The 24942-nt window shown below is 41.7% G+C and overlaps 4 protein-coding genes across 4 annotated transcripts; 2 read left to right on the forward strand and 2 right to left on the reverse strand.

Moving 5' to 3' along the window:
* Positions 1 to 213: 213 nt before the first annotated feature.
* LOC311325275 (uncharacterized protein) lies at positions 214 to 2679 on the forward strand (the record flags this gene model as incomplete). Its single annotated transcript, XM_084457941.1, has 4 exons — positions 214 to 613; positions 960 to 1093; positions 1366 to 1462; positions 1793 to 2679. Exons 1-4 carry the CDS (start codon positions 361 to 363, stop codon positions 2677 to 2679), a joined length of 1371 nt encoding a protein of 456 aa, XP_084314067.1. The 5' UTR covers positions 214 to 360.
* An 852-nt stretch (positions 2680 to 3531) lies between these two features.
* On the forward strand, positions 3532 to 5743 carry LOC311325435 (uncharacterized protein). The gene is made up of 4 exons (XM_084458137.1): positions 3532 to 3867; positions 3971 to 4080; positions 4196 to 4283; positions 4635 to 5743. The coding sequence occupies exons 1-4, from the start codon at positions 3579 to 3581 to the stop codon at positions 5591 to 5593; spliced, it is 1446 nt and encodes a 481-aa protein (XP_084314263.1). The 5' UTR covers positions 3532 to 3578; the 3' UTR covers positions 5594 to 5743.
* Positions 5744 to 8887: 3144 nt separating this feature from the next.
* On the reverse strand, positions 8888 to 12362 carry tmem71 (transmembrane protein 71; the record flags this gene model as incomplete). The annotated part of the gene is made up of 7 exons (XM_084457942.1): positions 8888 to 8907; positions 9043 to 9092; positions 9551 to 9620; positions 9959 to 10144; positions 10483 to 10667; positions 11450 to 11662; positions 12301 to 12362. The coding sequence occupies 7 exons, from the start codon at positions 12360 to 12362 to the stop codon at positions 8888 to 8890; spliced, it is 786 nt and encodes a 261-aa protein (XP_084314068.1).
* Positions 12363 to 16917: 4555 nt separating this feature from the next.
* ift57 (intraflagellar transport 57 homolog (Chlamydomonas)) lies at positions 16918 to 24421 on the reverse strand. The gene is made up of 11 exons (XM_084458139.1): positions 23921 to 24421; positions 23639 to 23813; positions 23337 to 23455; positions 21882 to 21972; positions 21662 to 21733; positions 21209 to 21331; positions 20733 to 20804; positions 20442 to 20573; positions 19087 to 19149; positions 18723 to 18789; positions 16918 to 17392 (listed from the first exon to the last, which is right to left on the reverse strand). The coding sequence occupies exons 1-11, from the start codon at positions 24073 to 24075 to the stop codon at positions 17214 to 17216; spliced, it is 1248 nt and encodes a 415-aa protein (XP_084314265.1). The 5' UTR covers positions 24076 to 24421; the 3' UTR covers positions 16918 to 17213.
* Between the last annotated feature and the right edge of the window lie 521 nt (positions 24422 to 24942).

A 24942-nucleotide genomic window follows, 5' to 3' on the forward strand; every position in this document is an offset into this window, starting at 1 on the left:
ATCGATCACACATTTAATTCAATTGCATTTTAATCGACAACATATTTATTTATTAATTTTTGTTACTTCCACCCCTCATACCAGAGTAGGGGAGGATAGGCCTAGCGTCTTTCCAAGAGGCTCTCTATTGGCCAAGTATCCTCACGCAATTCGTATGCTAGCTTCACGCAGACTTGTAGTGCGGAAAAGTTCTTTGTTTCCAGTGAGCCAGGTTTTCCAGCGAGTCTTCGCCATAGCCTAAACGCTATCCTTGGATCATATAAAGGCACTCTAACTAAATCGGGACATATTGGCATGCAATTTGCCAGTTGTATTACTGGCTAAATTCAACCTGACTGTCCTTGCGACAAGATTCGTATAATGTCGAATTTTGTCCCTTTCCACACAAAGCTCACCTCGATTATGGGGGTGTTTGTAAACGCGGCAGTGACACAAATCTGCGAACTTGTAGACGAAGGATATGCAGTTTTACACCTGGAAATATCTAGGAGTCAGAAGGAAAACGCAGAGCTCAGGGAAAAGATGGTGAAAATGGAGATGGGGAACGCGCTGCGAGGACTGGGGAACATCACGCCCAGAGAGCCCCAGCGCATTCATGTCTCTGCATCGCCAGGTAAGCAAACACATCAGGCATGAACTTTTACAAATGACAACCGTGGCTTTCATTTACTGTGTAATTGTTATATTCACACGGAGCGTGTGTTTATAATGCATTTGCAAATGCTCAAATAACCGTGAATGTGATTACAAAGCCTTTATAGCCGGTATTAGCCTAGCAACCTTATTAACCAACTATCATGAAACTTTGGGGTGTTTTTGTATTCCTTTCCTCTTGTATTTAAGCATGGTTATTCTCCTAATCGAATTTCCCCTATTCTGAACAACAAGACGAATAGATCATTATTCTTGCCGTAGACAGAACATAGACTATCATAATATACTGTGAGTTTCAATCATAGCTGACGTGTGCCGTTCCCAAGAAGAGGATGGATGTTCTAACAAGAGAACCCTGGAGGCAGAGCTTGATAACTTGTGTGTCGATGGAGACCATCCCAGCACACAGGGAGGCCATGTGCAGACTAATACAGATAAGGTCAGTATATTGTTTGTCGAAGTCGAGATCAATCATAGCTTTGAGACCAAGATAAGAACCAGCTATCTCTTGCTACATAATGTAATTCTTCCCTCACTTAACAAATTGCTGGAAAATCTTCAACTGTGGACTTGTAGGCTATTCCCAATCACACATTCTGACATTGAACGTTTTCCTTGACTATGGTGTTGAAAGAAGAACCATCGCACTGTTTGTTCCTCGCTCGTTTTTTTGCATTTGATAAGTCATTTTAAAATGTGATTCTCTTGCAGTCTGTGGAGAGGATATCTATCCTAATCAAGGAAGAAATACAGGAGGATGATTTGGATGTCACATGGCCGCAAAAGGGACTGTGTATGAATGTGGAGAGTAAGTAGTTGGGGTTCTGAGTGCTACAACTTTAAATACTGTGGTAGTTCTTGTGAGAATACTAACCCATATTTTATCCATGAATTTGTGCTTTAACATTTGCTGTCTCTGATAGAACATTTTTGTTAAACAAAAACAGAAAATGTGACCATGAAGACTTCTGATTCTGATAGTGCAGTGTCTCAAATGCTCCAGTGATCTTTAAGTTATAGGCTAACTGATACTTGCCTTCTCCAGTAGGCAGTTGTGCCGATGATGAAGATAGAGTGGACATGACTGAGTTGAATCCAGCAAACCATGTTTCTGAAGATTATGGTTTTGTCGTTAAAGGAGACCCAGAGAAGCAATGCCCAGTTCAGATGCACCCACACATGGACCCACACATGGACCACCAGTCTGCGGAACAGAGTGACCCGGAATTTCAAACAACTTTGAATAAAAGTACATTTTCAAGTCCTGGAACAGATTCTGAAGATCCTGCTTCTTGCTCTAATGCTGCTGATACCAGCACCTCTTATTTCACAGACAAGCCAGAGAAACACGTGTCAGTCGATAAAAGCATCGAGGACAGGTTGTTTCCTGTTGAATTTCACACTGTTAAACCAGAGATTATATTGCTGGATTCTGAAGCCTACGATAAGAGTTCTCAATCGAATGGAAACACACTGCTGGAAGCTGATAATGTGCAAAACAATATTCCCTCTTATTTAGACAATGAAGGCTATGGGAACTTTGCAGGGAGGCGTTTCTTGAACATTCAAAGAACCCAAAGAGACAACAGAGTTATGCGTAAACAGACCATTCCCCACCGACACTTGCCAACCATAGAACATATAACAGGTGAGAGAGGTGGCAACCGAGAGAAGCGGTATAGTTGTGGCTTTTGCGGGAAGAGTTTCACATGTCCAAAGTACCTCCAGTCTCACCTGAGGGTTCATACAGGAGAGAAACCCTTCAGCTGCTCTCAGTGTGGTAAAAGGTTTGGGCAAGCAGGCTATCTAAAGAAACATCTGAACATTCACACAGGGCTGAAACCATATGGTTGCCCATTGTGTGGAAAGCGCTTTGCAGATGCCAGTAATCTCATCAGACACAAGAGCGTTCACACAGCGGAAAAACCTTTCGTCTGCATCCACTGTGGGGAACGATTTGCTGTGAAACACAATCTCAAATTTCACCTAGAGAGAAACCATCCTGGTTTTTCAGAAACCCATTGAACACATGTTTTAATGTCTAAAATACTATGTACAGTGTATATAGCAATAAAACTGGAACAATTATTTTTGTGTGTGATTGATTTGATTCACTTTGGTTACTGCGGGCATGAGAAATTCAACCCACCAGGCCTACACACTTGCTTTCTAATCACAACTACATTTTGGATAAGTTTCCAGCTTTAATACTATATAGGCTGGGCATACACTGCATGATGTCTCTGTATTAATAAAACTGTCATTTTACAAATACTGAAGTAGCCTACGATTAGAATAAGAAGTTAACTGTAGGGTCTACCTGATTTTTCAGTAATCCCTTACTGTATCTGTTGTTCATTGAGGTAGGCTAAACGTAGCCCTCACAATAGTATAGGGTGGAAATATAGGCCCCAACAATGATAATGGACATTGGACGGAGCACAGTGATATTTCAGTTATTATAATATGAATTGTATTAAATTGGGTTAAAATGAAAATTGAGTTACAATTTTGTGTGGTACGCTACTTATTCACGTCTCAAATGATCTTGACTTTCAGTGATCACTGATCCATGAGCAACCACCGTATTGAACCTCCTTGACAACACTGACTGCGGAACCATTCTCTGGCGGCGTGCTGCGGCTGCGTGCTGCGGCTGCGTGCTGGAGCAGCTGGATACGGTTTAGATGGCCGAGCTACAAAAAAATCCATTACTACGCCTGCGCGGTACAAAGAAAAAAAAAAGTGTCCCAAGTACTTCCTGGTCAGCATTTGCACCCTGTTTACATTATGATGCGAAACGTATTATGATTTTAAAAAACGTCGTTCTCGGTTGTTGTTTTTTATTGTAGCTTTCGGTAGCATCCACACACAAGGTCTTTCTTTATTTATTCGTTCTGAGGGCAGCCGATTTGGTGCAAGCAATGTCCAATTCAGTTACATTTCAAACTCAGCTAGCCTCCATTATGGAGGTACTGGCAAATGCGGCCGTGGCAGAAATATGTGAGCTAGTTGACAATGGCTACGCTGTCCTGCATTTAGAAATATCCCGAAGTCAGAAGGAAAACGAGTCACTGAAGAGGAAGCTGCGTCTGCTGGATCTGAAGGTGTCCCGATCCTCCGCACTCAGGCACGCGGGAGCTGGAAGCTCCATTTTTGCAAGCAGTCGCGCTCGGGCTCACCTGGTCAGCGAGTCCAGACGGACTCCAGGCTGTAAGTTTCCATCACGTAGCCCATTCACACGTTCAGAGATATTTAGTTATAATTTTTACAATCGACACCTCACATCATTGTTGGGTTTCTCGGTTTGTTCCAGTAGAGGCACCATTTCAGAGAGGAAGACATTTCCAGTTGGCCTCTACTGGCACCCGTTGTAACGTGAGGGATGCGGAGGCTCCAGGCGATGGGCAGACCGCACCAAAAAAGGTCTGGACAACTTTCCCATTATTTGATTCTCATGATTTTAATGTATTGATACATAGGTTATGCATTACTGCCCCACTAACTTTTGTATTACATTTGACACTCGGTTGTCTCTCAGCCTCCAACAGTGAAGCCCAAATCACCTGCCATCAAGTTGGAGAAGATTGATGATGTCTTCGAGAACACTGACCAACAGGAGAGACTGAGTAAGTTTATAAATGTTGGTAAGATAATGGAATTAAATCATATGTAGTTTTTACCATTTGAAATATTGCCAATGTTTTGTTAAGATTAAACATGTTAGACGCGTGTGAATATGCTGGTCTGGCACAGGTTAAGCTGCCAACTCGTAAACATCCTTGCTCTTCTTTGGTGGCCAGACACCCTTGGCCTAGATTATAGTCATCAGATTTAGGTTATTAACCAATTTTGACAGCTTTCATGACAATTTCAGCTTTAGTTGCGTTTCCAAATAGGAATAGAAACAGTACTACTTGGGATATACATATCAACTACTACTGCATAATAAAATATTGAACATTTTTGTGTTTTTTCAGGGGCTTCGGATCATGGTTCTGATGGGGGATCAATTGATTGCATTATTCACACAGAGGCTACTCAACCAATGAGCAAACAGGAGGCCACAGGGCAGGGCAATACCAGCTCTTGTGTATGGCCAAGTGATGAAACAAACAAAACGCTGTACTCCGAACCTAAAAACCTGAACGCCAACAAGAGGTCTCAAAACTCAGATATAGAAACCAGTGATATTCCACTCGACCCTGTGGCTTTTGACTGCATGCTGTACGAGCCCCACAGCCAGCATGGCTCCAGTAGCATTCCAGGTCCTTTGGCTGAGGATCCGGGCTGCTCTTACTCCTTAAAACTGAGTGCAAATGCCGTAACAGCTCACTCGGATCATAGCAGTGATTTCCCTTTTGCCGTAACCGAGGTGACTCGCTCCGTGTCCGAGCATCCATCCCCTGCAGGCTACAGAGATGGCAGGCAGAGGGAGCCGCTGTCAGCTAATGAAAGCCAATTGACTGACAGGGAAGACATTGAGGCTGGATCCAACGCTTTTTTGATCGATGACGACTGGGTCTCCCATAACACTTCTAGCAATGTCCCTACTAGTTTCAACAGCGATGGGTTAGACAAGCTGTTTATTTGCAGTTTCTGTGGCAAGACCCTGGCGTGCCTCAAGAACCTGAAAACGCATATGAGGGTTCACACCGGAGAGAAGCCGTTCAGCTGCGCCCAGTGCGGGAAGCGCTTCTCCGACTCCAGCAACCTCAAACGCCACCAGAGCGTGCACACGGGGGAGAGACGCTACGGCTGCATGCACTGCGGGAAGCGCTTCGCCCAGTCCGGCTCCCTCAAAGTGCACATGAGCGTGCACACGGGCTGCAAGCAGTTCAAGTGCCCGCACTGTGGGAAAACCTTCATTTCTGCCAATCATCTCAGGAGACACATCAGTGTCCATGACGGAGAAAAACTGTCCACCACTTTTCAGTGACATTTTATAACCCTATCACCTGAGACACTCGTCCCCCTCACAAAAGTGCTCTCGTTCATTTAGGTCTATTAGAGATGTACTTGTGGAAGAAAGGACTATGGCTGCATGGTTTCATGTAGCGATATTTACAGCTCTCTTCTGAATGGTTGTTTGTGGAGTGTTTGTTAAATATTCAACAATATTGAGGTGTCATTTTATAATAAAGCTTGTTGTTTATTTGGTAATAAAGTATCCTTAATGTAGTCCTGTTTTGGTTCAGATATTCAAAGTAATATCATCCAATGACAATGCAAATGACGGAGAAATGCTGTGGGTGAAAGAATTGCTGTTTCTAAAACATGTTAATTACTAATTTATGGTCCAAAGACATTGTATCAACAGGATATGTTGCACTGAATTAAGACAGAAGTTGCATATGTGCACTGTAAGTAATGGGCACTCGTGCAACCGGTATTTAGTGGCTATGATTGAGTTTGAGAGAATATAATGGAATTGTAAGTATTGAGTCAACTGAAACAAGCATTTTCTGTGTTTTTAATATTCATATGAAATTGGAAATAATAATTATAGGCATCACAACATTTACACCAACTGAATGTTTCACAAGCACCAAAACACTGCAAACATCGAAGTCAAAAGCCCAAAGCACACAGAAAGAGACCAGCATCAAATTCATGTTCTGCAACAGTGCAAACATTTGATGATCCAACTGTTTGAACCAGATAAAAAGCGTAATCTGCGCACAAATACACTGTCTATTTTCCAGGCGGTCACATCTAAATTGAGGCTTGATGCATGCTATGATGTGCTTTGGGCCTTAAACTAGGCCCTTAAAGAGGGCCACTTGGACAACTGTAAAAATACAATAGGCTACTTTAGATTTCCTTTTAGAACATTGCAGCAGATTGGATTTACCAAGTATCTAATTAAGGTTTCATTTTATAGTGCTTACTATCACTGATTAACTGTAATTGAATATGAAGTACAGTGCAGAAATCATTGATTACCTATTCATATTCATCTACAAGAAGACAGGATGCATTACAGTAATATCAATGTATAACAGGTGAGTGAAAAAGACACAGATGTATACTTTCCATAAGTAATTAACATGTCTTCGGAAAGAGATGATGTGAATGAAAGCAATTCAATTTATATTATTGTTCGTTAAGCTCTGCTTTGAAGCAATAGTCAAGAATAACTAAAGGTTAGTGGTTACAGTTTTTTTTTCACAGACTATACAGTAGGACAGACTTTTGCCTCCTACCCTTGTGGCTAAATTACATTCAATATTTTCTTAATTACCACAATGGTCATAAAAAGCATGGATATAAAATTTAAAAAACTCTGCCATGTTAAACATTTAATGTAGCCTTTCACCTTGATGTTTTCAAAACATTTTTAATTAAAGATGACAAAAACAATTATATATTATTTTTTTGGATTTGTGATTTAAGTATTGGTGATTTAACAGTTTCTTATAAATGGATGGTTCACATTTGGCACTTAGTGTTTAAATACAACAATGCCTCTCAAGTCACTTTCATCTGGACGGACAGTTCATACAAGTTGAAGACAAAACACATTTGAAACAACGACAACTTTGCTTTAGCCTATACATTGAAGAGTTGATTTGTGCCAAAAACCACGTAATCAAGTAATCAAGCACAATTCATCCCTTATCATTTTCTTTAGATTCTCTAAAAAGCTTGGCGTAGTTTGAGGCCCAAACATGATTTCTCATATGAAACTTTATAAAGTCAAACTTTATAAAGCTGTACAGTACATACTATTTGGCTACCTGTGCCACCTCCTTTTCCTGATTAAAACAACATGTCTTCCTTCTGACTGAACTAAGACCTCTATCAACTCTTACAGAACTGAATTATGCTTTTCTGCATTGTGCCTATTGTGAATGGAAGTGAGGGAAGCTCTCTAGTTCTTTGATTTCCAGAGTAGTCATATGACAACCACATAAAAAAACAGCGGTTAATAATGAGGCAGCTGGTAATCAGAACATGTGAGAAACGATCCCCTGCTCCCCAGAGCACAAGCACAAAGTACCCTGCATTCAAGCCCAGAGCATGTAGCACTCACATGAGAGGCAGGCATTCTCACATGGCTCTAGCTTATATTCCTTCAGCGTGTCCATCCATGACACTTCCCTATATTATATATGCATATATATTATTGCGCTTTAAAATTCATCACTTTACTGCCTCAAAGCCCTGATTTGCAGGCACACCATTGGCATTGTGGGGCTGGCGGTCCCTGCATGCTCTTAGCTAAGATGAAGAAGGCACTTATCATGTACAATCTCCTCAGGAAAAATGGCACTTTGAACCATGGCGTTCACAAATTCCAGGTAGGTAAGGTTTAACAACATTTTAATGTTGTGTATTTGGTTCAATTCAGACTAAGTCACAGCTTCTTTCATACCAAGACATGTAAGGTACCTCGGTTTGTTCCTCCCTGCATGTTCTTGCTACTTTAATTGTGGACCTGAAATTGTAATTCAAATACAGAAAGCTAGAACATTTGTCATGTTGGACAGCCCAAAAAAGCCAAGATCAACTATCAACAATATACAGTGAGAATACATTTAAAAACATGTGCATAATATATAATATCAAAAAAGTATAATGAAGTTAAATGAAGGTTGTTACCTACTAAACTGAGCTAAATAACTTTTTATCACCTTGAGTTTAGTTTGTCGTGTGTGCAGCCTACATGCTATTATCACTATGGTAAATTGACTGCACTTGTATAGCGCTTTTCCACCTTAGCGGCACTCAAAGCGCTTTACAATGGCCTCTCATTCACCCATTCACACTCATTCACAAATTCACCATTGGCGGTAGCTGCCATGCAAGGTGCTAACCTGCTCAGTGGGAGCAATTTGGGGTTAGGTGTCTTGCTCAAGGACACTTCGACATGTGGACAGTCGGAGCTGGGATTCGAACCACTGACCCTTCGATCATTGAACGACCCACGACCCACTCTACCAACTGAGCTACAGCCGCCCTCAACCCCCCCCCCCCTCAGTCCTGTTCTCATTTAGTCAGGTCCACTTCCTGTTCAACTGTTCCCATTAGCTTGATTCTCCTCACTTCACAACATACTGTATGTCAAGAGTAATCGTGTTGTGTGTGCGCGCACATGTGTGTGTGCGAGCGTCTGTGTGTGTGCGCGCGCGTGTGTGTGTGTGTGGGAGAGAGAGAGAGAGAGAGAGAGACAGAAAGAGAGAGAGAGAAAGAGAGAGAGAGAGAAAGAGAATTCTTCTTTCCTCTCTATTCATTTCTTGAAGTAATGACCTGTAACAAACAAATACAAAAAACATAGATACAAAAATGTAAATGTTAAAAGGTTCTTGACCATCTTAACATGGCGCTTTTTGCCTGAGGTCAAATTCATCATAATCCAGTACTGAGGTGTTCAAGTGCGCTCACCTCTGTCTTGGCTTTTCTCCACCTGCCCATCGGCCCACACTTTGTGAAGACTGTTGTGTTCAGAAAAGCACATTTTAGTTGATTTAGTTGACACTATTTAAATGCAGTAACACAAAGTTCAAGCCATACATGTACAGTACTTACATAGAGATGTAATTATCAGCATAAATGTGATAACTGCCATAGTCAGTCCCCACATCAGACACCTGTATAGAACATCATTAAAGGGTTTACATCCATACTATGTAAGGGGTGAAACCTAGACACTTATTAAAGTATTAAAGGCTATATGCTTTGCACAAACAAACTACTATACCTACTATAGGAAGAAATCGAAAGGCAACTACCAAAACCTTTTAATTGCGGATCCTTGCTCTGTTACTCTGGCCTGTCGCCGTTGTGTTTTGCTTGCTTTGTGTTAATAATTATGATTGCATAAACACATTCTCAACTCTTACAGTACAGCACATTGTCTCATTTTGACAGTGACGACTCTCTCTCAGCTCACCTTGAGAATATGGCGGTGAAGATAAACACAGAGAAGATGACGAGGAAGAGGGCTTTCAGCGTGGTACAGTCTGAAACACATACAGTGCAAATAGTAGCTTTGAGTCACTCTAAAAGTCTAATAAAACACTTTAATGTTTTAAGAAGCCCGTCAATGCAAAGGGACATTTCCTGTCCTCCTCCCACACAACAAGGCACCTTCACACTAAATATGATATATATATATATATATATATATATACTGTATATATATATATATATATATATATATATATATATATATATAATCACTGTCATTTAAGATGTACTGTAAGAATTGTCTCCAAAGAAAGCAAACAAAACTATGTATATACAGTATATATATAAAACTATTACTAATATGACTATTCTTCTGTTCAGTGCATCTCACCTGCTGGCTGGGGCTCTGGTGGACAGCAGCTATGGGCGTGGAAGGCTGAGGGAGGCGGGACATCCAAGAGGCCACCCAGGGATTGGCTGAACTGTTCTTGTGAGTGAAAGGTCTCCGTGCAAATCTCCTTCTGCAACACAGTCTCATGATCCAGCTTCCCTGGTGGGGTAATGATCTCACTGTGGTCTGAAATGGCAGAGAGGTAAAGCTGAGGATCATCAGCCTGTTAAAATTCACAGACCCACATGACTGAAGCTTGACAGACATATCTGCAGTAGGTAGGTGTGGCAGTACCAAGTCAAAATGATTGCAATCTCATGTAACCTCTGCTTGTGTCCCTAAACAAATGTCCAATATAGATAACATATTATTATTGTCATATTGGATAAAATAATCTCTTTATTTAAATGATCCACCTCAGGACAACATAAATGACCTTAACTAAGCCCTCAGAGTCGTAGCTAAATGGAACCGTGGTTATCCTGAGCTCTACAGCTGCCCTGACCAGACCTGCCTGGCCTCACCATATGTGAAGCTGCAGCTGGTGTCCAGATCGGTGGAGCTTTCCTCCACCCAGGAGGACTCGGCCAGCGGGGCGGGACGCAGGCCTCCGAACACCCTCTCGTCCAGCCATGACTGACACGTCTCGGTCATGTCACACAGCAGGCTGGCCAGGGACCTCCGGGCCCTCCGTCTGCGCCGGAAGATTCTACAGACGGACAGGTGCACGCAGAGGAACGAATTACGTATAAATGCTGAAACTGTTGAATCTGTGTTTAATTCCATTTTGAATGCTTTTAAATGAAAATGCTCAGCATATCATAGGCGTTCAAATACAATTACAGTGATTTTGCAATTATAGAAAGAAAGTACAACATTAAACTAACTGTTCTAACTAAACCCCTTCAAGGCCTTCATGTTTTTATTCAAGAGCACAAAGCAGCTCTTCATGTTGATGCGGAACTCTTCGATAACAGAAGAGCAACAGAGACACGACTTCATTTATGAGCTACGAAACCAGCCAGAAGTAAGACACAAACATTTACAGGACTCTCAAACACTCCTCACGCGTTCTGTGCAGCTCTCGTCTATAGGCTTCAGCACATTACCTCATTCTTATGAACCCGACGTGTGTTTGAACACGTGCTCTGCTATCCACTACTTGTCATCAGTCTGGACACACACTCAAGAGTTGCATAACTACTCTAAGAACATTTCCACCGGAGTGGTTTGGTAAGTCATGAGTAAAGTCAGAGCCTGCAGATTATATTACGAATGATTATAAACGCTTGCCTGTTTACTATAAGCTCTTCCACTAGAATCTATAAAAGAAAATAGTCCAACTTAAAAATGACTTTGTCTACATTGTTTACTATTGTTCTGTAGCCCATATACAGTACTGCTTACTCCATTCTTAGGTGAGTTTAGCCAATCCAGATCATTCCATAATCAGAATCACCTTTGTTGGCCATGAAACATCCTATATCTCACCTCACTAGGTTCTCCTTGTAGGACACGTTGATCTTGGAGGGGGTGAGGGACACGTTCCCCTCGTCGTCCCAGGCGTAGCTGTCCTCGGTGAGGACGTAGTAGCCGTTGGAGAGGAGGCGGGGGCTTCGCCGGCAGGAGCAGGGGGAGCCCGTCACCGGGTTGACCGAGTAACATTCGTAGGACGAGTCTGGAGACAGGAGGGACAGGCCCAGGCTGCAGGGAGACACAGAGATAGAGACAGGTCACCATACTAGAACATGAGCATTATGAAGTTAAAAGAAAAGCGTTGGTTGGGTCCAAAACATAGCATTTTTAACTCTTAGTGATTGCGAATTACTCATTGAAATGTGTTGCTAATTGTTCTACATTGTACAGTTGGTTTCTTGGATATTGGTAGTTTGAAACAACCGCCTTGTATTAAAAGATTAAAGCAGTATATTACCTCTGACTTGATTCATCAGCGAATGGTTGTCTCTTCCTTATAGGTGAACCTGACACACAGGAAAAAAACACATTGTTGATATGCATTGGTGCATGCAACATTTACATGCTCTCGATAGTTGAAATTGATAAAGCATTCAATTAAAGTGAACAGTTCCCTCTGGTTCAAGTGAGGGGTCAGCTACAAGACCAACATTCCTCAAACTAGGTTTTGAAACCACTTGAGTGAGCTAGACCAACAGTGTTGAGCTAGAACAACAGTGTTGGTGACACAGTGGACATGCAGGTTGGTGTGCTAATGATACCCTCTACAGTTACACAATCTTTTGTTTGTAGGGTTTTGTAACAGCAATTTACTCTACAGCATAAAAGATGAACACCCTTTCAAAGGAGCGCCTGTGGCACCACACCAGAAGCGCTCCTCAAACACATTTGACCCTTTCAAAGGAATTGTAGAAATGGATGTTGACATACTTGTAGCAGGTCCAGTGAAAAGCATAGCCATGGCTGCCGTACAAACACAACACTGTCTGAGGAGAAGGTCACGTGAGGGACGACAGCTGTCTCAGTCTGGAAAACACATCAGAAATCGGACGCAGTCAGTTAGAGAATTCAGTGGAAACAGGAAGAGGAACGGAGACTACTGATTTAAGCATGATCTGAATTGTTGGTGAAACATAAATGAGAATGCCTTTATCAAGAATGTACAATTCTAAAATGCACTCATTTGTGCATTAATGCTGAGAGTTATTGATCGCTAAACATACGCTTTAATTAAATTTGGATACACTCTATACAGGTCATTAAAATGTCGATAACAATAAACATCAATGCAATTTATTTCACCCCAAAATAAGCCTTTCGTGGCACCAGTAAAATGCTGCCAAGAAGCAAAGTAAACAGTGAAAGATTACAGAGGGAAGACAGACGAGTATGTCCATATGGCCCATGCCAAAGTGATCCAAGACCACTCCCATCCCCCAACTCAACCCCCAGCTACCACCATGCTAACACCGCCATCTTGAGTTATCACTCCATATCTGATGGACTCACTGCAGTCAGGCATTTTCCAAATCCTCCATTAGGTCTGTGGAAGCTTTTATCCTGAGGAAGTACTAAAACTGTAATTCCCTATATCATATTCAATACTTTATCTGAACAGATGAGTTTCATCTCAATAATTATAACCCAAGTTCTTGTGGAATATTTCACAACATGTATAACGCTAGACAAGCTAACCCAAATTGCTCTTCAGTTCAGAAGTCAAATTCTATATAACAAAGTTATTACACATCCAGCAATTTTGTTATTTGTTTAACAACTACTTCTGTCTTGCTTTCCGACATCTTTTCTATCTGACATCCTGAGAAAAACAGCTAGAAGTCTGAAGGACGAAAAAGGAAAACAAAGACCTCTTGACAGTGAGGTCACTATTCCTGTTAACTCTTTCCTGACTGCAGGCTCCCCACAGACGACTACTGCCTGTGTCCAGTAATGTTCCTGGCCTCAGTGGAGAACATGTGACAACTTCCCCAAATCCAATACAATGAGCTTGATAAAACCCCACAGAAATATGTTCTATCTCTCTTTGTCTTGTCTATGGGAACCAGACTGTCTATTATTCACTAGTATCTGTATATCATTCCAGAGGCATCAGTCTATTATAGACTGTCTATTATTCACTAGTATCTATATATCATTCCAGAGGCATCAGTCTATTATAGACTGTCTATTATTCACTAGTATCTGTATATCATTCCAGAGGCATCAGTCTATTATAGACTGTCTATTATTCACTAGTATCTGTATATCATTCCAGAGGCATCAGTCCTAATCAGAGGAGTTATGGGGTGGCTCTGGCCCATCTCATTATGTGGGTCAGACCTCCAGTAGTAACGGCTTTTTGGACACAGGAGAGACTAGTGTATCAGTAAACCAGAGAGACTCGGCTGGGTGAACAGAAGCTTTCTGTGTTTCAATAGACTAGGGCCCTAGGAGGGATGACACAATGGAGGGTATGTGAAGTGTGTCTAGAGACCAGCTTTCCTCATGCAGGTTGAAGGGGCCATTTTCAGAGGTTCCTTTTGTCGTTGTACATACAATAACCCAGGACCACAGTTTAAATATTGGATCACTCAAAAACATGGCATGAATTAGATTCTTTGAGTTTTGGAGATAAAAAAAAAAAAATCTCTTTAATGGCAGCAATGCTGCCTAAAGGCACATAGAAGCCATTGTTGTTCACTATGTGACGCCAGTTGTACCATTTCAAGTGTTGAACTCAATCTATCAGTTAAGCCACTGCTGGACCTCAAACGCTGTTGAGTAAAACCTGTCCCAATCCAAGCATGGGCCTCATCCTGAGGACTACCCCATATCTCCCTGTAGGCTACTAAAATAGACGATACTCAAGGTTGAGTGAGCCAAGAGACGAACAATGCAAACAAGTGAACCCAGAGAAGCGGGCTGTTGACTTGGACAGTTGAGTCTTTTGTGCTGTGCAATGAGGACAAAAGCCTGCCCTACAGTTCTGCTGTCTTGTGGCGCAAGCTGTATTTGTTTTTGAATGATGTAAAGAGAACGGACTCCAAACCTCAAAACATACAGCTGATTTCCTGGGGAAGTGACAGAGGTCTATCTGTCTTCCTGAATGGTCTCTTGCCAGTCAGTGAGAAGAGGCATTGCATTAACCTAATGTTTTACAAATGAACACACTTAATTAGTACTCTAGTCGGTTCAGCAAAAGTCACCTCAACACATTTGATCATCAAAGCCACACACCAGTTACGTTTGTTACATGATGGCTTGGTTGAGTAAAGTAGCATAATTTTAGATCTTAATGTGCTCTATGTAGTCTATGCCATCTACTTTAGGGGAAGAAATAATTACCCATTATAAGATCTTTATAAAGTGGGATATCAACGATAGCTTGAACTAAATAATTGATCATAGGCCCATTGTTCAGCTTTTTGAGCTCCTGTTTTGTCAAGATGCCAGAGCCGCCAGGTCCTTTGTTGTATGTGTGAATAGAAGAATATCCTGTCGTTTTTTTGTTTTATACATTTTTTTTGACTGCAAGTAGGCCTATTAGCCGAATTATTATATTCCTTCCCAATGAAAGAAAGAATGCTATAATATTGAACATTGTATTGAATAAGTCAATATCAACGGCCAACATATTCCTGAATAGCAGTCAAGGCTCTGTATCCACGACTAGGCCTCAAACTCAGCATCACTGGTGATGATGTTGGAAGAAAAGTCGTCATAGCGAAGGCAGACTCGATGATGCCCCTGGGGTTCAAAACGGGGTACTGCAGCAACAGTGATCGCAGAACTGTTATAATAGGCTACTAATCTTATACAGTCCTTGGAGAATGTCATAGACTACATAGTTATCCTGTGCATGCATAATGCGCATAATATGCGCTTTCAATTTGCTTACAATTACTCCTATTTGTGAGAACGTGTCTGTATAATGGGGATAGTCCTATGAAATCTGCAATAGCTAATGGAAATTTGGCTATGATCATTTCCTACATTGTAATTCCCCCATATTGTAATTGCCATTCAAAACTTTCATGTTTTGAATAACAATTACAATCTATATTAAAGCGTTATTTCAAGTTCAAAATCAAGAAAAGACGGCAACAGAATTAACAAAGGAGGAGCCTCCGTTAAAGCGATGAAAATGTAGACGAGGCTACTCACCAACTCTCGTTATCGAATCCTTATCCCGGCCTTTTACATTGGTAAAAATGCGCATAGGCCCACGTTTCACTTTGCTATTTTGAAATTCAGATAAAGCTGAAAACAAACATGAACGTGAAGCTGATTGTGGTCTTGGTGGTACAGGGCCGCGCCTCAGTGGGGAAACCTCGGTTCAGATGAGGGGCGGGTGAATCATGAGCAGCTCGCCTCTACTGGAGGCTGTTCTAACTTGATGCTGACAGATGAGTAGCCTGCCTAAAGCCCTATAGTGTCAGTTCAAATTGAAAACTGTATTCTTTTTTAATAAACTATTTGTGATAGAATGCAATGGAAATGAAGGAAAACGGAAAACGTGTACCGCTGTCTGATAGGAATTATACCCCAAATATGCAGACAACAAGATTGATTTAGCTCTAGTTAAAAAAAAAAAAAGAAAAGAAAAAGATATATATATATAGTAAAAAAAAATCAGGTAGCCTATGTCAGATAGTCTGTTACTGTGTAGCTAATATTATGAGATGATGAAGGCTACCCATTTAAGCTAATCAAAAAGGATACTCTAGTAGGCTAGTCCCAGTGGAGCTATTGGTGTGTCATTCAGTGGCATAACGCAATACATTTCACAATGCATTTCAGCAGACCTTACAGTGACAATGACTAACAGGTCATATGCTGGAATAACCATATGCTATTTCAGTAATAGAGAAGTGCTCTGATGTTTTGTGCATTAGGCTACTATATAGCTATTAACCCAGAAGTATTTGAGCAAATGCCTTATTTTTCCATGCAAACAATCTTCTGTGGTCATCTGTACTATACAAGTAATAAGGGTAACTCAAGCCTAATCATATTTGTCCAAATATATGGATGTATTTCATCTTCTGATGGGAATATTGCTCTGGGATATCCATCAGTGACACCCAGTGGTCACAAGTTTCCATAGCACACCGAGACTTCAAGTCATCTCGCTTACTTTGCACTTCAAGATGAATCTTCATCAGCAGGGTGGATAAAGACACATTGTAGTCAGTCATTGATTTGCCAATACATTGCATCTATAGCAATGTGCTGCTGTGAGAATGTTTGACCTCTCCCAACTCCTGACCTTTGACCTCTCCCAAGATACCGGACTCTATACTCCCTCCCTATTCATCCGACCTCTTCACCACAAAACACTGCACTTGAAAAATCATGTCATTCAACTTTTTTTATTAATTTCAAAATTCAGTCAGACAAAGCATATTTTGGTACAAACAGTAAGCACGGGTTTAACTGTTTCATGAATATACATATATACAGATAAATAATGTTTACACTTAACTATGGGTACAGTAAGTATAACTGAAATTGAATTAAACCAATACAACTCTGAGTCTGTAATAAGTAACATCCTTAGCTACCATGTACTGTTTCCCACGTAGTGAACAGACAAGTATTAATTTTGTCCAACACCGCTAATCATTGCTGTAGTGTAATCCATCATGAACTCACATAAAAATTAAAGAATAAATACGAATAAAAATGACACAAAAATGATCATTTCAGGTACCTTATAACAATAACATCAGGTGAATGAATGAGACAGTGGATTGGTGGTGTGGGTGCCGTGTGGATGTTAATAAACGCCGATGGCCGGCTCGGGGATGCTGGTGGCGTGCATGTCCCTGGTCATGTTGGACTTCTCCTTCAGCTTGGCCTGCAGCAGCGTGTGCTCCACCACGCCGATGCGGATGTCCATCTGAACGATCTCCTGCTTCAGCTTCGTCAGGTTCTGTTTGATCTTGACCACAGGGGCTGTGAAGAACGTGTGCGGTGGAAACGCAGGAGTCGATTAACCGAGGGACGACAAAGCTGTCAGCCACAGTCCTAATATGCATATTAATTATACCTTTTCACCAAACGACCAGGACAGAAGGAGATAATACATAAAAGATAATATTGGAACATTTGCTTTCTGGCACAGTGAGGATACTTTAAAAGGATAGTATGGTATTTTGGACATTTAGCCCTCTTTGTGGTACTGTATGTCTAACATGAACCTGAAGTGATACAGGAAGACTTGCAACACTGTAGGTAGCTCTCTATTTTTTTGTTCTATTCTAACATTCTCACAGGCTCTTGTCAGGTTAGTTTTTTTGCAACGAGTCAAACAGGTTCAGGTATCCCTCATTCAGAGAATGAATCAAGGCCCAAACAGATAAGTGTAGTCCTGGGGAAACCCCCCCAAAGCATTTCAACATCAAAATAAAATGGGAAAAAAAAACAACGAAAAAGGGGGAAATAACCTAAAAATCCATATTTGCTATTGCTAGGGATAAACCTGATTAGTTAAAGTTAGAATATGGCTACACTATATCTTTGAATTATCTCAAGCTGTGACGTCAGCCAGTGTCACTAATTTGCTGCCTATATATATCCTGCAAACTTGCAGCTTGTCATTTGAAGTTCTTGCCTGAAGAAGACCCGGCTGGGTCGAAACGCTGCTCATGGTTCAATAAAGTAAGGAGCTACAATCCAGTGTGCGGAAATTCCCCCTTTTCACTTCAAGAGCCTCTTTTTGCTGCACCTGGCCCAAATACGGTTTTGATGTGCACAGTTTCTCCACTGCTCTACACTATATCTATCAACAGTTACATAGTAAAAAGGCCTATTCATTTTTATTCAAGTGGTCTGCTAATTCTAAAATTTAGAAGTCATAAAGGGTACTAGTCTCACAATTAAGTGATCATAGATGTGTGATAGCCCCTCCCCCCAAAAGAGAACATGAACGTGACACATGACATGAGCCTGATAGAAAGACCATAGTTTTACTGATTGCTCAAGTATTGAGCTAGATCGACATAGCGCTAAATGTCCAAAATACCGTACTGTCCCTTTAACGATGCTTAAATGAGGAATGTTTGTTATTCTTTCATGGGGTCAAGTTGCAGAGAATTAGTTTAGTATCACTGCTTCAGTAAATGGCCGCATTTCCGGATAAAGAACCTTCTTAAGGAACCCTTCTTAAGCAACCCTTTGTATGGGAGTTAAGAAGTACTTTGGAGTTAAGTGCTTCTTAACTCGTTTGGGAAACCCGGCAAATATCTGGAGTACTACAGTCATTAATCAGGGCTCTGAGTCTGACCTCCATCAGACATGCTGCTGCCCTTCTCTTCCATCTCCTGCTTCACTTTATCCAGCTCCTCTGTGATCTGGAACCAGACCAGATTCATTACTTTACCAACAACCATAAATAACAACAAATAAATAAACAACCCCCTGATCAGTGTAGTGTAGCGAAAGAAAACACATCTCTGATGTTGTGGGGTGAAATAGCCTTATCACAATACTGACATTTTAAATAGTATTGCAAAACAATATGAAAATGTTCAACTGGAAATGTACCAAGAATAAGCTGTGTTAATTCAATTGTTGACATGTCCCATTGAGAATAATGGGGATTGTGGATGGTATGAGAGTGAAGAGGGGCACGTAATGAGCTCACCCACCTCCGCCAGCACTCGGGTCCTCTCAGTCACTCCACCACTACTGTGACGATAGCGCTCCGTCGCCTGCCAGAGATGTATTTTTTAATTTAGACAAACTACAGATTGAGAATAAACAATCTGAGAAGAACTGTCACCGTCATAGGGCTGTCCCGAATACCATTTCACAGGCTTTGAGTACTCGTTGGTGGAAACGAGCGAATAGCGAATAGTATTCGTTCTGAGCCCCTAGGTGGCAGCATTGCATAGTCTATCAAATCTACCGGTGACAAGTGGAGCAATGCGCCAGACAGTCATTCCCTTGTTCAATTTTTCCCTCCTGCTACTTGTACTGTAGATTGTTGCTAGATTGTTTAGCTTTCTAGCTGAGTATTTGTTCATGATTTAATCATGTGTGGGTTTATTTTATCATGGCTTGTGACTGTGTTAGTTTAATCATGTGTGGGTTTATTTTATCATGGCTTGTGACTGTGTTAGTTTGCCCAAGGTTTTACTTTCACGTTCTGACATTAAGTAGGTTTCAAGTTCGCGTTCTGGCTACATCCATAAACTCTTGAGAACCACTTCCAATTCGGTTTTATAAAAATCTTGTACCACAATAAACTAGAGGCTGATAGTAGCCTACCCAAGTCAATCAAAACTCAAAATGGCTTAAAAACGTTTTGGGCCGTTTGCTACCAAACGTAGACTACATCATCCTAGTCCAGCTTTGCTCGCTACAACTCTCGCCCCACCAACGTGCTTGTGTCGCTTTTGCAAAGGAAAACTAATATGCTTGTTAAATAGCAAGCTAGTAGCTGGGTTAGGGCTGTCAATTTAAGAAGCATTTTCTCCTCTCTCTCCTCCGCTGCCCCACACGTGCGCACGTGTGTGTGTGTGTGTGTTTGTGTGTGTGTGTGTGTGGCAGTGCAGCAGACAGGTGAAAATGACAGCCCTCACCAGATACCCGCAGAGTGTTTTGAGAAAATTAAATAATCAAATCCGCTTCTGTGCAGGTGCACTTTCACGAGTCACTCAGTGTAACGTTATGACGACGTTGGTATCGGTTTGGAGTATCGGGACAAAAAATGAATCCTCCGAATACTGAATTGAGCTCCGAATACCAACCTACCGAACGAATAGTGGAATACTCTAATTACTGGGGCCAGCCCTACTGTCATTACATTTGGTTTATATAGCAGAATCAATAATCAATAAATAAGGACCTCAAATTAATAGTTCAGTACAACTAAACCAACCCAGAAAGTAAAACAATGAATACCACTGTATTCATCTCTAGGGTCCGTCCATACACACACCGGCAGGACAACGTGACCTGCCTATAGGTCAGTTATTTAAGGCTGAACACGGACATTTACCTCACTGAGTTTGGACTGGGCGCTGCGGTACTCCTGGACAAGGTGTTCCAGCTGGTTGTTGATGTATTTCTCCCTGCTGCCCACCTTCTCTAAGGTCTTCCCTATCTCCTCTTGCAGCTTGTCCAGATAGCCCTGTAAAACAATACATATATGGTTGTCAACAGTTATGTAAATTTGACACTTTTTCTGTCAAATTGGGGTGTTGTGGACACTGTCTCTCCTACAATTTTGTATTTTGTAGGATCAATGGCTCAAACAACAGCATTGTAAGAGCCTGGAGCTGCAACCCACCGTGGCCTCCTTCAGAGAGGATCTGATCCCGTCTCTGTGTTGATGCATTTGGTCCACATGGATCCTCCAGTCCTGGAAAAAGACAAAAGCCTTGAGATATGTTGACACTGTATCGTTCACATTGCCAACTACACCCAGCGTTTATCTGGTAGGCAGTAGGGCTGGGTATTCGAATTTCAAGAATCGATTCGATTCCGATTCACAAGGTTTAGAATCGATTATCACGATGCAATATCGATTCGGTTAGTGTTACTAAAACCTGTTTTTTTTTTAGCTGTAACCTTAATTACATGACTGCCAAGTTATGCAACACATGAATACTAGGACTGGGTATCGATACTGATTTCCAAAAAAGAATGAATGAGTTAATGAACTATCCATTCCTTCATTTATTCATTAAATAAGATCGATTTTGGGATTCATGAATCGATTTTTTTTTAACCCAGCCCGTAGGCAGTAGCACTCTAACCACTAACCTTGTTGTCTGTTCTGATTGTAACTTTCAGCTGTGGGAGGACCCTCTCCACCTCCAGGCTCCACTCGGCAGCATCTGTGTTGGACTCCAGTATGACATCAGGCTTTGAAGACAGGCTGGCTTCCTGTGACAGTGCAAAGGAAAGAAAGGTGTACTATTAAAATGGTATGACAAAATAAAGACAGCTGCTACTTTTCAACTTTTCATTAATGTATTAAATGTCACCAACCTCTTACCTGTGTGACCAAGGACAATATTCCCTAACATATAAACCATTTTCCATTAAATTCCAAGAAATGTAAACACTTTAGCAAGGGAAACCTTCGTAGAGCTGGATAGTTTAATGGATAACAGAAAGACAAAAATATTTTGGAGGACAGCAGACAGCATGATTTTATTAGTACCCATTCATTAACATAACTCCAAAAAAGTGTATACTGAAAAGCACACTCACACTCTGATTGGTCCTTGATTTCAGAGCCTCAAGGTCAATGATGTTCTCTTCCTCAAACTCATCCGGTTCCTCCTGAGTAGAGAAAATGTTTGAGTGTTACATTTTACATTTTATGAGTGTAAGTGATTTAAAATTATTTTGGGAGGGGGCAGTATTCACTTCAACGTGACAAGGAATGGAGCCATTGGATAGAATGTGGATGTTATTAGGAGATACCCACGATTATCTCCTCTTCCACTTTACTGAATGTCAGTTCTGCGTCGTCCTCCATCACAGACTCCTCGTCCATCTCCTCTGTAGGGTAGTTGGGCCTAAAGAAATGGCAGAACATCACATCAACCGGATGACTCCGCCTTACTAGTGTCTCGTAAAGATAAACAAGTGGTTGAGCAGACATTGAGTGGAGAACTAGAGAAGGTCAGTGACTGGCTAGGGTACGACCAGCTGTCCCTCCATGTGGGGAAGACTGAGTCCATCCTATTCAGGTCAAAGGTCAGGCTCAGAAAATCGCCAGGTTTCAGCGTTAAAATAGGAGATACTGTTCTCACCGACAAGGAATCAGCGAAATATCTCGGTTGTGTCCTGGAAAACAGCTAATCAGGGGAAAGCATAGCTCAGCAAGTACTTTCGACAGGACTAGATACCTAGCCAGAATCTCGCGGTTTATAGATCAGTCCGAGATGAAAATACTTGCTGGAGCACTTATACAGTGTCACTATGACTATGCGTGGTGGCTCCTGGTTCAACAGCGCCCCCAAAAGTCTGAAAATCAAAGTACAGACATCACAAAACAAGCTAGTCAGGGTAATACTAAGGCTACCTGCCCGTACCCATCTTGACCCATCCCATTTTGAGAGCATGAGATGGCTAAAGGTGGAAGACAGAGTCAATCAAATAAGGATGTGCCTAGTTCACCGAAACCTGCATGGGGTAGTGCCAGTGTACTTCGAAGATTACTTCAATCGTGTGGCGTGTAGGGACACCCACTCTTATTCAGACGTAGTTCAACTGACTTTGTGCCAGTCAGATTCAGAAGTTGTATGGGAAAGGAGTCATTTTGATATTCAGCAGCTGTCCTTTGGAACAGTCTGCCCAGTGACCTGAAATTAGTAAACAGTGCAGATAGATTCAAGTCCAGCCTAAAGACATGGCACAAAAGGGACTATAATTAGGTATTTAGCTAATGGCACTTTTACATGTTTTTATGTGTCTATGTTATGTCTAAGTGATGTATATGATGTGTTGTGATGTCGTGTGTCCTCACGATGTCTGTATGATGCATGTCTGAACACTTCGTTCCCCTACCCCCCTACAAGGACGACATGTCTGAACACTTCGTTCCCCTACCCCCCTACAAGGACGACATGTCTGAACACTTCGTTACCCTACCCCCCTACAAGGACGACAATGGAAGTAAGCTCTGAGCTTTTTGTGTCTATCCTGTGCTTCTGTCACGTTTTTTTCTTATATTGTCGAATAAAGTCAATCAATCAATCAATCAACCTTTAATAACTCAATTGAGTCAGTTTGTCCTAAAAGTCTATTTGTATTTCCTTAAACTGTGTTTTGAGGACCACTGAACTCATGAAGACCATCAAGAAGAAGGCTGCAAGTCTGACTAAACATTCAGACAAGGGTGGCAGAGGTACGAGGTAAGACACAGATTGAAACATACCTTTTCCAGACAAAACCCCTCGTTTTCAAAGCCTCCTCTACAAGCCGGTCCAGCACATAACAGACATGTTCCCCTGAACCTGATTTTAGTTTTGAGGGAGGGAAGTCCACCAATCCGCCCTGGAATAGAAGGAACATTATCAAAACCGTATATGTCTGCCATATCCAAAACTCTGTTTAAACACTCCAACCAAAACACGATTTTTAAACACTTTCTTTAGAAGGGAGGCCAGATATACTATAGCAGTGGAAATGGAAAAAGTCAAAAGGTGCCCGTGTTCAGGTGAACAGTAGGCTACTTACAAAAGCTCTCAACTCTGAGAGGATATTGGACACAGTGGCGTTGGGGTCATCATACTCCTGCGGCTGCTCAAATGCTCTTCCTGCTTCATTGATGAGCCAAGCGGCAATGATGGTGAACATGAAGAACTGCTCTCCTGGGTTGGATGGCATGTAGGGACCAGACGTGAAGTAGTGTCTGCGATGGGGAATAAAGAGTTAGCTTCAGCTAAATGGGCAGTGCATTTCCAAAGTTAGCTAGATAGATAAGGGTTAAATAGGTTAATAATCAAATGGGTTGCCCACCTGGAGAGGGCTTTCATGTTGTGTTTCGCGAGGACCTCCTTCTCGTAATCCAACACTTTCAGCTTGTCCAGCAAGTCCTCCATGACCAGAAACATCTGATAAGAGGCTCCGGGGCCCCGTTCATCATCCTCTCCTCGTCTGCTTTCATCCGTCATCTTTCCAGAGCCTTTCCACCACGTTAGCTAGGTAGGCTGGTGCTAGAGATAAAGTGACACCTGTTGGAGAGCCAACTTCTGATGCTGATCTGAAAGCACGGTTGCTACTACCAAGCAAGCTAACGCGTTAGCTAGCTAGCTAGCCTATGTTAGCTCAATTGTTTTGTTTACCTCTCGTTGTCAAGCAACCCAGTGAAGGTAACGCTAGCTAGACTAGCTCTCCATCCCACTAGCTCACGTTAGCTTGCTAGCTAACGCTCGAACCAATTTCTTGCTAACTTTACAGTTACAATATTATAATTGTAATTTTTAAGCCGTTAGCAAGCTAACAATTTTGCATTAAACGTATTTGTGTCAACTGACTAAACTGTTCTTCGTGTGCACACCAACTTCCTTGTGTTCAACTCTGACCAGCCTGCATGCACTGGTCCAAGGAGCAGACCTCAGTATCGCCCCCTACCGGGCCGGAGGTCTTTACTACAGTCAACCAGGCCAGGCCCAGACAGGCTTATGTGCGTGGCTGGCTTGTTTCTGTTCAGGACTGCTAGAACGGAAGCTAGTCATGCCACTGAAAAAGCTGTGAATTGAAATGACATGAAATAATGTCTGATAAATTTAGATAGGTCTTGTCGCCTGGACACATCCGTTTCAATGCTTCCAATGCTAATCGAGCACAATAGGAGCGGGATAGCCAGTTAGCTCATGAGCTCACGACAACTAGCAGCAGCTTTCATAACATTAATGGTAGCGGTCAGTGGCTAAAGCAGTTACACTGATGATTCCTGTAACGTTAGCTATTTTGCTACAATTGGTTCAACTTCTGTTTCTGGACAAAGGTAAGGGATAAAAAGATTGGAGTGAAAGGAT

This window comes from Borostomias antarcticus, assembly GCF_949987555.1.
Source record: "Borostomias antarcticus genome assembly, chromosome: 24".
NCBI classification, from domain to species: Eukaryota; Metazoa; Chordata; class Actinopteri; order Stomiiformes; family Stomiidae; genus Borostomias; species Borostomias antarcticus.